The 16,937-nt window shown below is 43.5% G+C and overlaps 1 protein-coding gene across 1 annotated transcript in view; it reads right to left on the reverse strand.

Annotated features, from left to right (window-relative positions):
* Positions 1-9,471: 9,471 nt before the first annotated feature.
* Positions 9,472-16,937, reverse strand: part of FBN1 (fibrillin 1) — a 142,308-nt gene continuing 134,842 nt past the window's right edge. The window contains exons 61-66 of the mRNA XM_066196683.1: positions 16,606-16,722; positions 15,727-15,855; positions 14,795-14,914; positions 12,695-12,926; positions 11,491-11,665; positions 9,472-10,751 (exon numbers count right to left, since the gene is read on the reverse strand). Coding sequence (XP_066052780.1) covers positions 10,362-10,751; positions 11,491-11,665; positions 12,695-12,926; positions 14,795-14,914; positions 15,727-15,855; positions 16,606-16,722 — 1,163 coding nt within the window. The 3' untranslated portion in view covers positions 9,472-10,361. The remainder of the gene's footprint in view (positions 10,752-11,490; positions 11,666-12,694; positions 12,927-14,794; positions 14,915-15,726; positions 15,856-16,605; positions 16,723-16,937) is intronic.

Below are 16,937 nucleotides of genomic sequence, written 5' to 3' on the forward strand. Positions count from 1 at the left end.
CAAAACTCCACTGACCTATGAAATTCTGCTTCTGAGCCAAAGTATCTGCACAGCACCTATCTCACACCCAGGCCTGTCGATACTGCCAAGTAATATTCTCATATCTATCTGAGTGCATCCATCTGAGCAGGACACAGGCTCAGCTAAGGAAGCACCAGGGCTCTTCTCTGCTCTTTGTTTTCCTCTCCTCTGCTGGAGCTGTGGATGGCTGTGTTGAACATGGGTGAGATCCCAGGGGCACTTTGAGGATTCAGGGTAAAATCTTGTTCCAGAGAAATCAATGGGAGTTTTGCCATTGACTTTGGTGGGGCCGGACTTCATTCATAAAGTGTTGACTGTTTTAATAGATTTACCAGCCCTGCAGGCAGCCCATGCAGAAGTGTAATAGATCTTGCACTCTTCCTTCTAGAAATGAATCCCCTGGCTCAGGCCAAGGTCTGCAGAGAGCGGCTTCCCTGTGCCAAGCCCTTCATCTGGGAAACCTACCAAGCCAGTAAGTTTACAGCTGAGTGGGACTGACTTGTGCGTCCACCACAGGAGCATGCTGCCCAGCTCTAGGAAAAGCCAGAAGTCCCACGGACATGTAGCCCAGGTGGTTCTGCCTCGCAGTGGGCTGGGCCCTCAAGCAGTAGCAGCAAGGGTGGACTTTGCCAGCTTGCACCGTGGCCAAGCTGGCCCTCAGCAGCCTCAGCACTAAGCTGGCTGAAGCCACCATCCAAGCCAGCAGATGCACAAGCGAAGGGATGGAGCCTGGCTTGTTCCAGGGCCAGGCCCCTGCTGCAGCAGCCATCACTGACCCTGTGCTAAAGCTGCAGAGAGGACTGTGGTCTGAGTGCTGCCTGCCATGTGTACTGCCCTGGCACGATGGCCACTTTATTTGAAAAGGAAAGAAGGAGAGAGGGAATCCTGCTCCATTGTCCTACTGCAAGTGGAAAAGGGCTGAACTAATTCAAACCAAACTCCCAAGAGAAACTCCTCCCAAGCAAAGACATTTTTCTGTCAAGTTTCAGCCCTGGGAGAATTTTTACAGCTGAGCTGTAAACTCTTGAAACAGAGGTTAAGGCCCTCACTGGCTCCAGGCTTCTAAAACAAGGAGCAGCAAAGAGCAATGGGCACTCTTTAATGTGTCAGAATGTGTCAGACTGATGGGAGGCTGGATGTACTGGGGAAAGGAGTGGGTTAATTACCATAATTGCCCAACAAACATTTCCTAATATTGTCACTTTTTACCCACAAGTTACAATTTCTGTTACTATAGAAGCAAGATGTTGATACTGGATTCATTTTCTGGGTTTTATTCCTTTTTGTCATTTTTCCCATGAACTAATAAGCCACAGTGGATTTGAGAGTATGAGCAAATGTGAACACTATACAAAGCACTTTTATGTTCTATTGACATTTTCTTCCCACCCTAATAATTTAGAGCTGTTAACAAAAAAAAAAAAAAAAAAAAAAGATCATCACTTTCATTTCCCATGTTTATGAAGGAAGAATTGTGAGTAATTTCCCATAGTTATTGTTTGCAGCACAACACATGGTCTCAATTACTGGGATAAGAAATATAGAGAGGGTATTGGTGAGGATAAATTATTTATCTGTGTGTTTCATTCAAAATTCATTTTCCATGCCATAGTTTATATTACTTTGATCAACATCATCTTTCTTATTTGACTTTATAAACATAATTCAACTGCTCTGATCAGGACCCTGGGTCATGAGAGATCAGTTTGCTGACATATCTCTGGATATAAGCACAGTGATCCTCCACCAAACCTACTTTCTGATAAAGGTATCTACCCAAGAAGGGCAGATGTGGACAAATCTAGAGTAATGGAACACAAAATCACCCTTGGATTTAACTTTTGTTCTCATTTCCAAATAAATAAAAAGTGACGACAGCTTGTGTCAGGATCCATCCCCACAAAGAACATAATTCCATGCAGTAATATCTATTTGATTTCTGGCCCTTGGAAGTCCTTCACTCGCCTTTGCATTACTGCCTTGAAAATGCCACTTCTGCATTAATGACCTGAGTGGTTGCAGGCCAGGGCTGAAGTCTCTGCATGGCAGCTGTGTCCAGGCAGCCTTGGGGCACTTGGCTCCTGCTGCTCAAGCAGAGACAGGTACCATAGACATGTGACTGTGCTGAACCAGCACATGCTATAAAGAGGCAGCTTTGGCACAGATCACAGCAGTTTGGGTGTGGCAGAATAAGTGGATTTATCATTCAGGGCTTGATTGTTGCAGTAGATTTGAAGAGTGTGTCTGGCTGGGACGGGCTGGTGGCACTGCTGAGACTGGCAGCAAATGATGTTTGGTTAATTGCAGATTTTGCAGGGTGGGGGTTCAACTGACACCAAAGACAGCATTACTTTCTTATTCTTTCACCCTGCCTTCCCAGCTCGTGCTCAAAGACAATGTTCAGCTGCTTCTCTTGTAGGACTGCACTTTGTTATACATGATACAGGACATGAGATATTTAATGCCAAGGGGGGTTGATGGGGAGGTCCCCCTGCATAAATCCTTGACCAGTTCTCTGTTTTTTAAATAAATTCCAGGCTGGTCTGTGGGGAACTCAAGACTGAGCTGTTCGTTAGCACAAATGAGCCCAACACAAATAGTTGGTCTTTTTGACCAGAGGGTTGTGCAACTCCACCAGACTTGGCCTTCAACCCAGGCCTGGCAGTCACATTGGGACCCACAATTTCCTCCATGGTTTTATCTGTGCTGCAGAAAACAATTCTGTTCCAGCATATTTTGGGATATAGAAGTGTGGAGTTTGCCTATGTATGGGTCACAACACAATCTGTAGTAAATTCAGTCTCCTAAATGACATAATCATATTATAGCACAAATGTGTAACAGAAAAATTCACACAGCTGGTTTTGTTGAAGAGTGAACTTTTGAATTACAGTTCTGCTTCCTGGTTCCTTACTATTGCCCTGAGCATATGTGTAGTGGGTTTTCTCAGCCTTTTTTTCCTCCCTTCCATTGCTGGGAGCTGCTTTCAGTCTTAAACCACGAAACACACAGATGGTACATGGTTTAAAGATGAAGACCAGATCTCTTCAGGACCTCCAGCCATGCTTCACTGAAACTCCTCCATGCCATACAGCAGCTCTCATGGCCTGAGACTCCACCTGGGATTCTCTAGATCTGGCCTCAGTTGTATCATGCCATAGTTGTACCCCAACAGTGGTAACTGTTGCTGATCTAAGACACAGCAGCATCTCACTTCTGTAGAGCTTTGATGGCAGAGTTCTACCAACAGAGGATCTCTGAGCTTTCCATCCTTTGTTCTGGCTACTTCTCCCCAGTACTGTGAGGACACTGAGATCTTGAAAAGGTACTGGGACATCTTTCTGGAAGCATATTTGAAAAACGGAGGCAAAAACATTATAGCAAAAAGCTTTCTGTGAAGGGGGTTTATGCCTTTGGCAAATACAATTAAACATATGGAGTGGGAAATCTGTTAAATTCTGTCTTGATCAGTTACCTTTTTATTTTCGATTCGGTAAATAAGGAATTATCTTTAAGGGCCTGTTAATCTGCACACAACCCTTGCTAAAGTCTCATTATTATCTGGATGTGATGGGCCTTCCTTGAGTTTTTCTCTTTGGTCCATTTGGTAACTTCTAACCAGCGAAAGCCCCGTGTACTGCTTTGCAGTCATTCCCAAAGTGCTGGTTGGCTCAGCAGCATCAGCCCCGGGGAAGCTTTGCATTAAGGCTGGCAGCCTTGTGCAGCTGAACAGCACAAAGGCAGATGGCTGGTGATGCACATCACAAAGTCTTCTGAGCAGCTGCCCTGCAGAGCCAGTGCTACTGCGTTGCTCATTCCCCTTCTCCTCTTCCAGTTTCCAGTTGTTTAAGCTTTGCACTGATGTGAATACAGACTGGTCCCTCCATATTCCTTGTCTGCTCTGCACTGACACCTTCCTCCTCTCTTTCTGCCCATCCCTTCTATCACAGGTTTCTCAAAGCAGCAGCAACTTGTGCTATCACTTCTTCTCTGGACACACCACTTATATTCTCAGTTCATATTCTGCCTGATTGTTGACTCGAGCTCCTGCTCAAATATTTTCCATCTACAGTTTATGTTTGATGCAAAATGAATTTTGTGATAAAGGAGTTTAGTTATGATACTTTTTTAATTTAAAGGCGACTTTGTATCAGAAGATTCCTTTTGTTTTTATGGTCTAAAGTCAAAACCAAAGTGAAACTCAGCCAAAGTGCCAAGATTTCCTGGTTACAGGTTGAAACCAGAGAAAGAGTCCATGGTGGGTATGGTTTCAACCTAAAACCATAAATCATTTTTATTCACCTAAAGTTCATTCCAAATTTACTCAAAACCTGGCCTAGATTTGTCTGAAACTTGGCCTATTATTGCTTGAAACTGAGCCCAGCTTCAGAGAGGTTCATGAACCTCCACAAACCTGGCCCAAGTCCTGAGTTTGTAATGAAACCCAAAACCAGGGGAGTTTCACCTGATTTGGGTTGGGTCATAGACATTTCTCACAGCTTTAGTATTTATTATGATTATAATAACAACACATTTATACAGAGCTGCAAGCATATGAAGAGAAGTCCAGACAGCTTTCCTACCTGTCCGAGCTCACCAGCTCAATCATGTACTGGACTGGAGCTACAGTCAAACTCAGCCCCAGATGGGCTGCTTAAAAAAATAATTTCTCCTGGGTTGTCAAAGACCCCCCCAAAAAAATCCCCCTGAAGCACCTCACACAGAAATGACAGGGATAAACAATCAACTTCCAAAGAAAACTAAGCAGTAGCCCTGTTTTCTGGGTTGGGTCATCCAGCAGCCTAAGAGATAAGCCAGGCAGGCTGGCAGAGCCCAGGTCCTGCTCACCAGCAGTGTCACTTTTGACTATCTCCATGCAGCCTGCTGGCCTGTATACTTACCCCAAATCTGTCTTGCAGTAAATTACCAAGAACTGACACTTTTTTTTCGTTTTTTTGTTTTTTTAAACTGGTGCGGCTGCACCTGCAGTGGCAGCATCCTGGGTGGGGTACCTATGGGAAGAGACTCTCCAAGGGCTCTGTGACAGGGCACAGGGTCATGCTCCTGGCCTTCTGAAGAGTGTGGGGAGTGGCCAGGGCTCCAGCAGGCTCCACCTGAGATGCATTTTAGTGTAGAGGGGCAGTTCCCATGGCTTTATGCCAGCTGGGGATGTCATGGCTGATGAGGCCCTGTGGCTTCTCGTCCTCTCCAGGGGACACCTCAGTACTTTGGAGTTGCTCCGGGCAGAATGATCATTGCCTGTGAGCTCTCCCAAACCAAAACATCTGGTTCTCAGTTCCTGTCCTGTAAAACAAGGATGACAAACACATCCCAACCTCACAAGGGTGTAGTGAGGAACATCCTGCAGCCCTGGGAGCCATAGCGAAGCTCATAAACAAACAAACCTGCAGATGTGAGAGCCAGGCCAGGGAGAGGCTGGGCCAGCACTGCTGCCACATGGAAAGGAAAGACCCCAAGAAGGGGGAAAAGCCCTCCCTGGGCACTTAACAAGGACTTAACCACAGCATGACTTTGGCCTGGAAGTACTGAGACACAGCATCTGTCTAGACTCTTCAGACAAAACCACTGACATTCTATGTGCACATAAGGGCACGCGTCTAAGCAGGCTGAGGACTCGGCTGCACACGAGCAAGCAGCAATGGCACACGCTGGACTGGCTGGCACCAGCACGGGGCTGCAGCCCAGCTTTGCCAGCACACTCCCACTGGTCAGGCAGCCTGGGCCTCCACACACACTTCCCATCACACAGCACAATAAAAATAATAAAGAGAGCCCAAAATACAAAAGCAAACACTTTGTTGACCTCTCTGGCCCCAAGGTTCCTCTCCTGACCTCAATGGGAAGCTCATAACTGAGAAATTGGCTGGGGCGTGATATTCCTCAAAAGCATTTGGTATGAGGGTGTGAAATACTTGGCAAGTTTTAAGGACAACAGAAGCACATTGTTGGAATTTATCAGAGCTGAAGTCATCGACATCTTCAATGTTTTTGCTGCTCAGAAAGAGGGTCTCATCTTCAGGCAAAGCAGAACACACAGCCTGCTCCAGAGGGATCAGACTTCAGTCTCCAGGAGCAGCACCAGCCTTGGTGAAGTGCTCACTGAATGGGGCTGCAAACAGAACCAGCCTGGCACCAGCAGTGCCTCTGCCTGCTCTGAGAACAGCCTGGGCACATTCCCTCTGCGGGGACAGCTGCTGACCCCTGCAGCACCCGCCTGGGGACCTGCAAGGGACAATTCAGAGGCACAAAGCACCAGGGCTCGTGCAGGACCAGCAGATGTTAATGAAGGAAAACATGCATTGGGATGCTTTGGGCCACTGAATTACTGCAGCATTCCGCCCTCTCCCTATTGCTTTTCCTCCTGTTCCTGCTCCACAATCATCCACATTTTCATTGGTGCAATTGATGGCATATTTTGCCCCAAATCACACCTGTCTGCTTGCTCTGCTTGAAGTTTTTATGGCATCCTGAAGCAGGACAATCCTGGAGGTTAATGTGACATCCCAGACCTGTGGTGCTGATGGGGTTTGCACACAGAGCCCTCCATGCACCTCTGTGTAACCACAGGAGCTCACACAGGGGCTGCACAGGTCTCTGCAGGCATCCAACACACTCAGGCCACAGGCAACAACTAGAAGCTGTGGGATTTTCTGAACACAAGGGGTTTAGCCAACTGCTATTGTGCCAAGATTGTGATAACATGAGGGCTTACTCTGGGCAAATACTCTGGTAGGACATTGCCAGCACAGATTTACTGGATTAATCTGGTGTACATCACATCTTGGCCTTAGCTTCTGGCCACTCCTGCAAGCAGAAAAGCTGCAAGATTTGCTCTTGGGAGAGAGTGAAGTAGCCAAGATCCTGGGCTCAGATATCCCAGTTTTTTTGAAGCTGGTGCGTCCCATTAGCTCCTGTCCTACCTGGCAAAAGGCAGCTGGGGGGCACTGAGATGGGTGCTCAGCTCCTGCAGCTCCAGCCTCATTCAATGCTGAACTCTGGCTTCCCTTCTGTAACTGCAAAGATAAGATTTTTTTCTCATCACAGTGAAGTAAGAGCAGCTCTCTCCTCTTCATCTGGTGCCCGCTCAGAAAGAAGCAGCACAACAGAAGCTGTTAACCCTGCTAATCTGGGCAGAGACCGTCAGATCCACAAGAGTACTGTGAGGCTTTAATGGTTCACATGGCCATTCCTTCACAGCCAACATCAACTTTTGAAAGTGGTGAGAAAGCTTTTGCAATGCCAGTGCCACCACCCCCAGCCTGGCCTAGAGCAGCAGGTTTGGTGCCTTGTGATGCACTTACCTGTCGTGGTGCTGCTGGCAGAGACTGGCAGTGCCAAGCCTGGGCCCAGGAAGGGACAGGCAGCTGCTGGACACAAACCGTGGCGTCTTGCTCTCCAAACAGCTCAGGCCTGTCTGTGCTGAGGAGTCTTGACCTGATTAGCTCTTCCAAAGCACAAAGCTGGACTTGAATCACAGCATAGAATATTTATCTTAGAGAAAACCTGAGTATGACCCTTCAAGACCTGCCATAAGAAAGCAAATACTTGGGGTTCTTTGAAAGCCAGCTTAAAAGAGAGACTGTGGAAACAGTGGTGTTCTGCCAAAATACACGTGGGCTGTCAAGTTTACAAGATACTGTTACAACACACAATAAGAGAATGATTTGCTGTGTACAGTAACAAGCCATCTTTGTTAAACTCTGTTAACCAAAAATTAGATTTATTATCCATGCAATCATCTATGCAGTCATATGCACAATCGCAGCGCAGGGAAGCCACACTTATTTCAAATAATTAAGCATTTTGCTATTTCCTTGAATTTGAAAAATATCCTTTAATTGCAAAAGGATACACATTTAGAAAGATCTCTACTTCAGTCTGTCTAGTGCTTAGAGTCATTCTGGGGTCCCACTATCAAATGAAATACAGCAGATTACTTCAAAATCACACTGGAAGTTAAAAGCCACTTTTAAATTGCAGGTTTCATGCTAGGTTATTGTGCAACCTTTGTGCTTCACTGAGACCCCAAGGAAGCTGCAGAAATTCAAACTAATGGAAATGATCATACACATACAGAAACTAAAACCAAGATGCAAAAATTGTATATTGGTTAAAAGGCACTGCTGCAAAGAGATAGATGAATAATGTACAAAAAGAGGATTTTTATGCGCAGATTGGGACAGCAAGACTGGGTTTTCCATTTTAAAATGACTAAAAGAGCTACTGTCAAAATTTCTTGTTTCTCAAGCATAAAAAAGGCAATTTGCAGAACTGTGTGGGCAACACTGGGGCTGCTGGAACACAGTCAAATAACCTTTGGCATCATAAGGTGTTACACAGAGCTTAAATGTAAACCAAATCTACTGGATAGACTCCTGTCAGGTCTTTCTGAAATCACCTTTCTCAGTTTCTCTCACTGTTTAGGGGCTGAGAAAAAATACTTAAATTGTGCACTTACCTATAAACTATACAATCATGCACACTGGCACTAAAAATCATTCCCAACATGCTGATATAAGAATGCCATTTACAACTGTAAAGTTCTGATTATATCTTGCCATAGTTATGCAACATGTGGAAAAAATACACTGTTCAACATTTTGGCACACTAATAAATAAAATCCAGACATGGTCTATTAAAAATATCAAAGTAATCCTGTGCACAAGCTTCTTTTTTATATAGTTATATTTGTTATGCAGAAGAAATCACAGAGAGCAATAATACAATTTGGGGTGAATTATAGGAGTACATTTCCCTTCCAAAGCTATTATAGCTCAATATATGTTCCCTCTATCATTTACAGCGCTGTCCCAGCAGCAGTTTAGCGCTTCTTTCTTCCAGATTTTATAGCATCACACCTCAGTACAATGTTCTGCTGCTGCTAAAAGATACACCATGGCATTTGCATATACAAGAACACCCACATCACTGAATAATTCACTTGATATTAAAATCCATCTACGACTTGTGATGGTTTCTGGTATTGGATTATTCCTCTGTTATCAGTCTTGGGTTATGTGACAGTAACTGCGGAATGGAGGTAAAAGAAAGGAGTACCTTAAGGCAGTTTTAGCAAACAAGACTTTACGCTTAACTGTGTTTTCTGTATAACAATTTAACGTCCACTTCTGCATGTTTTGGCTATCAGATTACTTATTGACAGGACTATTCAGGTCATGTCATTGGAAATGTTTTCATTTCCTTTCTGCAACCACACAGTTACTTGAGAGAAGTCCACTGCTGTTTGGATTTGTGAAGGTTTCTGTACTTCTTCTGTTCTGTCCTTGCATGAAGAATGAACAGCAGCAGGTCCTTCAAGGAGGAATCACCTGGACATACACACAGACACAAAGACAACCCTACTGACAACGCCTGAAGTGTAAGAATGAAGTTTATCACACTTTTAGCAAGAACACAAGGCCACAGAATAAACTAAAAAAAACCAAACTGTTTTATTGTGACATTTATGACATTGAACCCTTGTTGATATGAATGACTATGGGTACTCTTGACATGTTACAATATGTCATGGTGTAGGATGGCACTGATTGTCATCTGACTTTTGAGAATGTTTAATGGTCCCTACTGACCTCAGTGCATTTTGGCAAGTCACAGAAACTTTATCATCAGGTTTGTGTATACAGTTAAAAAGTAGTTGGTCTTATAAGCACCATTACAAACCCTCACATTAAGGGTATTATTAATCTAGTTTACAAATGCTTCATTGATAAAAATAGCATGATTACAGTATACACACACTTAATTTACATGTAATGTATTATAGGCATAACTGAGATAAACTACTGAGCTAACTTTGGTTGATTGAAGTATTTAGACTGAATAATGGCAATTTTGGCTTCTAAGTTGTGTAAATATTACAGTGCATTTATAAATCTAGGTTGAAAATTTACTAGCACCAAATGGATATCATAAATGGCTGACCTAGTAAGTTGTAGTTGGAGAAGCGAAGTTTAAGAATTACAAAAATAGAGCTGTCCATCAGTTGAAAGCACATTCTTGTACCTCTGCTGAAATGATGACGTGTCTCAGCATCAGTGGCCAACTTCCAATGATAAAAGTCCCAGTTTTCAAGATTCAGCATATCAGGTAGCTCAGCTACACATAAAAGCCTGAGAAAGTGGTAGTTTTGAGCTCATGTATTCATCCTGTACCTTGTTTATGTAATGATATGATAGTGCTCGTTCATACAAATGTACTCATGTAAGATTGTACCTATGATATGGAGAATCTGATTGGGAGAAATATTCAGTCCTACCTATCTATCTTTGGTTTAATTATTTGGTCTTTGGTTGATGAATTAATGAAGCAATATCTGAATTTTCATTTTCAGGTTATCTCCCAGCTCACCACTGAGGTAGTCTTTGTCATGTTTCGCTTCAAGCTGGTTAAGTTCCTTCTTTTTATAGAGTGGAATACTACTGATTTGTAATGAATAATTTCCAGGCACTGGCTTCTTCTTTGTGAAATGAAGGTAACTTATCCCGTCCTTCTTATTGATTCTAAAGAAACCATCTTCATTTCCGGAGTCAATTAAATATCGGTTATGGTTTGTCAGTGTTGTGAGGGCAGGGAGCAGTTCCAGGATTCGATCTTTGTTGCTGAGATCCGAGATGTTGATGGAGAAGATTGCTGCTTTCTCAATATCCCAGCTGGCAAGGCTGATTGGCGGCTCCAGCTCTTGCTGATCCTGCACAAGAACAAAGGATATCAGTTGGCTTTGTCAGAGAGCGTTTCAACACGTGTATGTGTTTCCTGCCCAGGTCCTTCATTGCTAATTAGACAATTTTAAAAACGAAGTTCTGTAACATCGTCTATCAAATTCACTCTTATGGGCCTAGGACTCCTCAGGATCAAGTACAGATTTTGTTACCACCCCTGTGTGGGTAAGAGGAGCCCAAGACAAGTGCTGGAAATTTCTGTGCACGGGCCTTACTGCCTGACAGATGAAGCCCCTCCATGCTGGGAGCCTGTGAGCAGCCTCCTGCAAAGAGAGCAAACAAGGCACACTCCTCCTGTCCGCCAAGGGAGCCACAGGCTGAGAGAACAACTGTGAAGGAGAGCAGGGTCTGTGAGGGAGCAACTGCATTTCAATGGGGATTTTCTGCTCTGCAGGATTCTCTTGGGTTAAGCATGGAGCCAGGGCAGCCTGCAGGTGCAGCAGAGTGCTGGAAAAGCAGCCTCACCCTTCACCTCTGACTGGCTGGTAACATTTCAGACAGCAGCACCAGCTGTAACATTTTCATTTGAAAAGCAAGGGAAGTTCTACATCACTTCTGAGGCAAAAACACTGCCTGACATCCAAACCTAGCTTTGGTCTACTTTAGGGTGTAGATATTTCCTGAGGGATTCTCTTGGGACACATCCTTCTGAGTCCAGCTTTCACAAGACAGTCACAAACTCTTTCCTCCCCAGAAAGGGTCAATTACCTCTGCTTCATTTGCAGTTTCATTAGTGCTCCTGCGCTTCCTTCCTCTCTTGGGATAGCCATTGATTTTACATTCATAACAAGCTTCTGGAGAGAGGGAGTTGTCATCTACTTCTCCACTGAGTGAAAGCTCTTGTCCTTGACCTCTGCCTAGCCCCACTCCAGAAACACAGTGTCTGAGGAAGGAAGAAATTCAAAATTAACTCCAGCGAGACATAGATCTTATCAAAAGCTGCATTTGGGGGACTGTAAGTACAAATAATTAAGCAATTATGTTGCATTCATTTCCTAGGAAAAATTTCTGCTAAAGTCAACAGACAAAATTCTCACTGAATCACAATGAGGCCAGTCTTTATTTCAAGAATCTGCCTTCATGGTTTTTTGCCCAAGAGAGACCCGCCAATATTTAACAGTCTTAAAAACACAGGCTTAAGCTCTGAGTTGTTGTTAGCAATTTCTGTTATCCAGCCTGGAACACATTTAAAGAGACCAATTTTCAACAACTGCTGAAAAATCTGAAAAGTAAGGTCTTTCATAATGCATCCCAAAGCTTTTAGTCACTTACAAAATTTAAACCACAATCTTTCTGCTTTCCATTTGGGTTTCTTGGTCCTATATGATGTACAGCCCTAACATGCCCACTGGGGCAAGGAAAAGTTGGTTTTATTGATAAAGTAGACATTTATTTTAAAAATAATAATTCAAAACATGGAATAATATGGAACATACAAGAACCTAAGAGCATGCAGAGTTGTTATTCCAACCAGCAGGTGAAACCACTTGTATAATGTGATTTCTTTTTGCAGCTGGCAGGGGGTGTTATTATGAATGTTTGTTTTGCTCTTCTTTAAGGAGACAAGTGAATTACAGAAAGGAGTGTGAGCTCCCAAGTGCCACACTCAGAGGACTTGGCAGGCTGCTGGGGTGTGCAGGAGAGGTGAAAGCAGTAGCTCAAAGTAGAGGATTGGGCCTGGTAGCCCTGGCCAACTTTCAGTTTCAAGCAATAAACCCCTCCCTTTCCATGGTTACATTCCCCGACCCCCCAAATCTCCAAAATCAGTAGGTGCATCCAACTCTTGAGCACCATCCCAACCCTATCCCTCTTTAATTGCTGACAATCCCCTGGTTCTGCTACTCCACGCTGCAAAGAAAGGAGTGGACTATGTTCCCTTGGTATCTGTTAGTTTAAAATGAGAATCCCTTACCCTTGTCCTATTCTGAAGTAACCAGGTGGACATCCACAGACGTAGCCACCTTCAGTGTTTGAACAACCGTAACTGCATGGGGCTTGTGCAGAACCGCATTCATTGATATCTTGGCAACCTCCACTAAACTGCTCATACTGAAATCCAGTAGGGCACATACATTTATAGCTTCCCAAAGTATTGTGGCAGGATGCTCCTCCACAAATGTGTGCACTGAGACATTCGTTTTCATCTGGAAAAGAAGCAGAATATACCATGTTAACTTTTACCCAGGTACAGTCCAGCCTATCCCTTGTACAGATCATGTCTGGCTGTGTGCGCTGTCACCTCAGATGGACACAGACAACTGGGCTTGTCCTTCCCTCTGGCTGGGGGAGTGGTCCCTGGGAGATGACTACAACCACACAACAGCAACACTGGGGCTACTCTACAGAGGGTGTTTCATGCTATGTCAGCTCATGCTCTGGAGAGCAGCAAAACAGAGAAATAACTTTTTTTCCAGAAATAACTGAGAAGAATTAAACTTTTTACAGCCAACAATCTGGTCCAGTAATCCCTTGTTCATAGTGCTATTCAACTTTAAAGGAGAAGGAGTAAGGAATCAAGCTCTGACACTTTTTCCAGGCAGCGAAAATTCCTCCCTACACACTTACATTTAAATATTAGACATAGGTAAGATATGGGAAGTAGTATAGTAAAAATAAAAGCAGCTGTAGATATAAAAGACTACTATATCCTGAACCAGTCCTTTTCCAAACTTCCTAAGGGTGGCACTGTAGGAGTTTGAGGTCAGTTCTGGCTTATTTACTGAAAATGGCCACTTTTTGAAATGAACCTGGTCTGATTTTTGATGTCTGATGTGGCAAATTGCTTTTAAAAGTTCTGAATATTATTGTTCCCTATTTTCTGTGATAAATGCATATGTACATTGTGGGTGTGTGCACACATAAGAAACTCCATTTGGGAAGTCCAGGGCAGCATCTCTGACCTCAACATCCAGGTTATAGGAGAATAAGTAGTAAGTCAGAGCATTATTGTCTTTTTCCAAACAATGTGGCTCTTTGTTCTTTGTTTAAAAGCAATGTCTCTGCTTCTTGCAGCCTGATTCACGATGTGGTGTACTGTGGAAGTGCCTGGCCAGGGGATGCAGTCACAGACAGCACAAGACATGGGAGGAACCAAAGCATTCTTCAGTGATTATCTAAATGTGTTGCAGCAACAAAAAAAAATCCCTGAACGATTCATTAAATAGGCTAAAAAAGACACAAACTGTTTGCAGAGTCGGGACTGCCAAGGAATATGAAGGAATTGTCACGGAAAAAGCTAGTACACGGATTCTTCCCCTGTGGTACACCCAGGAGATCCACATAAATATATTAAGAATATACAGTTACATACAGTACAATGTGAACATGTGGAGACCACCAGGTATTAAAACCTGGAGCTGAATTCTGTGTTCCCAGAGCCTGTAAGGGTTGCCATTAACTCAGAGTGATGTCTCAGTGTTTATCACACTTCACATCAACTATACCAACATCACAAACGCTTGTTTGGGCCACTGGAAGTTACTGCACCAAGAGCAGATATGCTCACTTCACCATGCTCCACAGCAGCAAGAAAGGGGACACTAGTGAGATTAGTTCCCAAATTTTGGGTGAGTGTCAGAAGAAAAAAAATATGAAGGAAAAAAAAAAACTTTTGGGACCCTCAGACTGCACAAGCACCTTTACACAGACAGCAGCAGGTTTGCTCAAATAGGACCTTTGTCCAAGCAGAGACCATTGCAGAGCTGAGTAAGATTTCCTTTGTTCAGATCACAAAATACATAAGTAACATGAATTTCCTCAAAGTCAATACAATCTCTAGCACCCTCAAGGAGAGTTTTGTCATTAAACACTTCTTGAACCAGGACATGGGCTACTGTGGGCTTCATATCCACTCTGCATTCACAGGAGACAACACATGTAATGAAACTCTGCTGAACTTTGCAAACCATAATCAGAAAAAGAAAGCATGGCAAAGTGCACCATTGCCCTTCACTTCTTGCTGCTAACAAAAGTAACATGCATTTTAAAGTATGAATTTACAAAAGTGACTTGCCAACACATTGGTTCCACTGGTAATGCTGGAGATATCCTTGTGGGCAGCTGCACCTGTATCCCCCGATTATATTTTGGCAGCCATGCTGACACCGGTGGTTGCCATCACATTCATCAACATCTAAAAGGGTGAAACAAACATTAAGTTTTTGGAGAGAAGCTTAAATTATGCTGTATTTGGAAAACACGTTACAAATCATCATATATATTTGTTTATCATATATATAGGTATATTTCAGGATCTTCCAAAAACCTGACCGCTTTGAGATTTGGATTTGTGGCTTCACAGCAAGTAATATAGGGCTGAAAACCATGTAAAGCTCTCACATTCAGCAAAAATTTTCAGTTTTTGCATTCTGCTATGCAGCAGACAGCAGAAAGCCATTTGTATAAGGGATCCCTAATGCCCTCCTAAAAGTCCCAGCTCCACAGCAGACAGACCTTTGCTTTTACCCAGACATCCAACCCCAAAATCCCAGGATACCTCTTTTCAAAACAACCCAAACTCTGTCCCAGGAGAAAGCTCTAAGGATCCAGAGGAATAAGTCTACAGCCCTTGAACTCTCTCTTTGGTAGGTCGCCTTGGAGATGCAAAACTTCCTGTCCTTGACTTCCTCAGAAATCCATGCAGGACTCAAAAGAGGTTCACTGAACTTAGGATATTTAAACTAAAAGATTCCAGGCTACATCTCCTCAGAAAATATCTGTCCGGCTCTTTAGAATCACATAATACATCCATTTTTTCTGGCCCATGGAGAGGAATACTGCCTTGTTGCTAAATTTCTGTAGCCCCCGCCTTGCTTCAACCTACACATGCTTACTCCTGTAGATTTTGGTGCTTACTCCATAGGTCCTTCCTTGGGTGACAGTATGGCTGAAAGAAGATTAAGGAAGAAAGAGAAGGCCAAGTTAAATGCACTGTGTTGTACCCACCTTCACAGCTCTGCCCAGTTTGATCAAGTGAGAAGCCACGCTGACACTCACAAACAAAACTTCCTGGTGTATTCTGGCAAATGCCCTTTGCCCCACAAATATTGATCTCAGTAGCACACTCGTTGTTGTCTGAGGGAAACCAAAGCTCAGTGTTAGTTTGTAGTTGTCACTTCAAAGCTGATGCTAATCATGGAAGGGTTGTGGCAGGAAGTAAAGGCACATCAGTAACACAAGTGCCCCATTGCCCTCCCAGGTTCTCCTTTGCATTACAGGACAGTTCAAATTCCCTCTTTTGAATTTGGAAACATAAAAGTAATAGGAATGGAAACTATTTTTTCACCAAGAATATGGAGTTTAATGTTTTGGTCTCCAAAAACCTCCAAATTCACACCAATACCATGGGATCATCAAAATGACACAGAAACAGGACCCAGCTTGCAGAGCAGAAAGTGTGATTTGCAGGAGGAAGCAGTTTAGTTTCACATTTCCATGTACCCAATGGGTATGTGTCCAGAGAACAACTGCAGAAATGTGTATTTCATAGCTGTTTCAAGAAGCCTTGACATGATTTCAATGAGCTACAAAAAGAGAAATAGAACTATTCTTTTGCTCAATGCCTAAGAAAGGGTAAGGCAAGAATTACAAAGTGGTGTTTTTACTGGCTGGTTCTTGTAAGTGAAAAACTCAAAGACAGATGATGAAAGCAAGGGAAGGCAGGAGGAAGGAGCCTCTTTGCATTTCTGGTGAGATTAGGATCAGAATCTGGCCTATTTCCACTTGGTTCCTCAGGAAGATGATTTTTCCTCCTTGCTACTTTGCTTCTGGAGAAAGGGTCAATAATAAATCCCAAATCTGTGTCTACCTTCCCACACCACCTACCAATGCAGGCTGTATGGTGCTGAGTGAATCCAGGAGGACATTTGCAAGTGAATCCCCCAATAGTGTTGACACAAAGGAACTGGCAGTTGTGCTGCTTTGTTGCACATTCATCAAGATCTAAAAAAAACCAAGAAAACATTTTCACTTATGCTCCCTGGACTCAGAAAGAAGTGGTTACAAATAAATAACAGCGAACAAACCCTTTAGAATTTACATCTCACTTTCCATGCTGGTTTCCAGTTCCTCTTACACGAAGCCCCACATTTAATGAATGGGAGTTTGGAGCAACACAGTGTCCATGCTCGCACTGAATTGCAGACACCACTCTCATC

Source organism: Chamaea fasciata, unplaced genomic scaffold (assembly GCF_029207755.1).
Source record: "Chamaea fasciata isolate MVZ Bird 193981 ecotype frontalis unplaced genomic scaffold, bChaFas1.0.hap1 SCAF_14, whole genome shotgun sequence".
In the NCBI taxonomy this organism is placed as follows: Eukaryota; Metazoa; Chordata; class Aves; order Passeriformes; family Sylviidae; genus Chamaea; species Chamaea fasciata.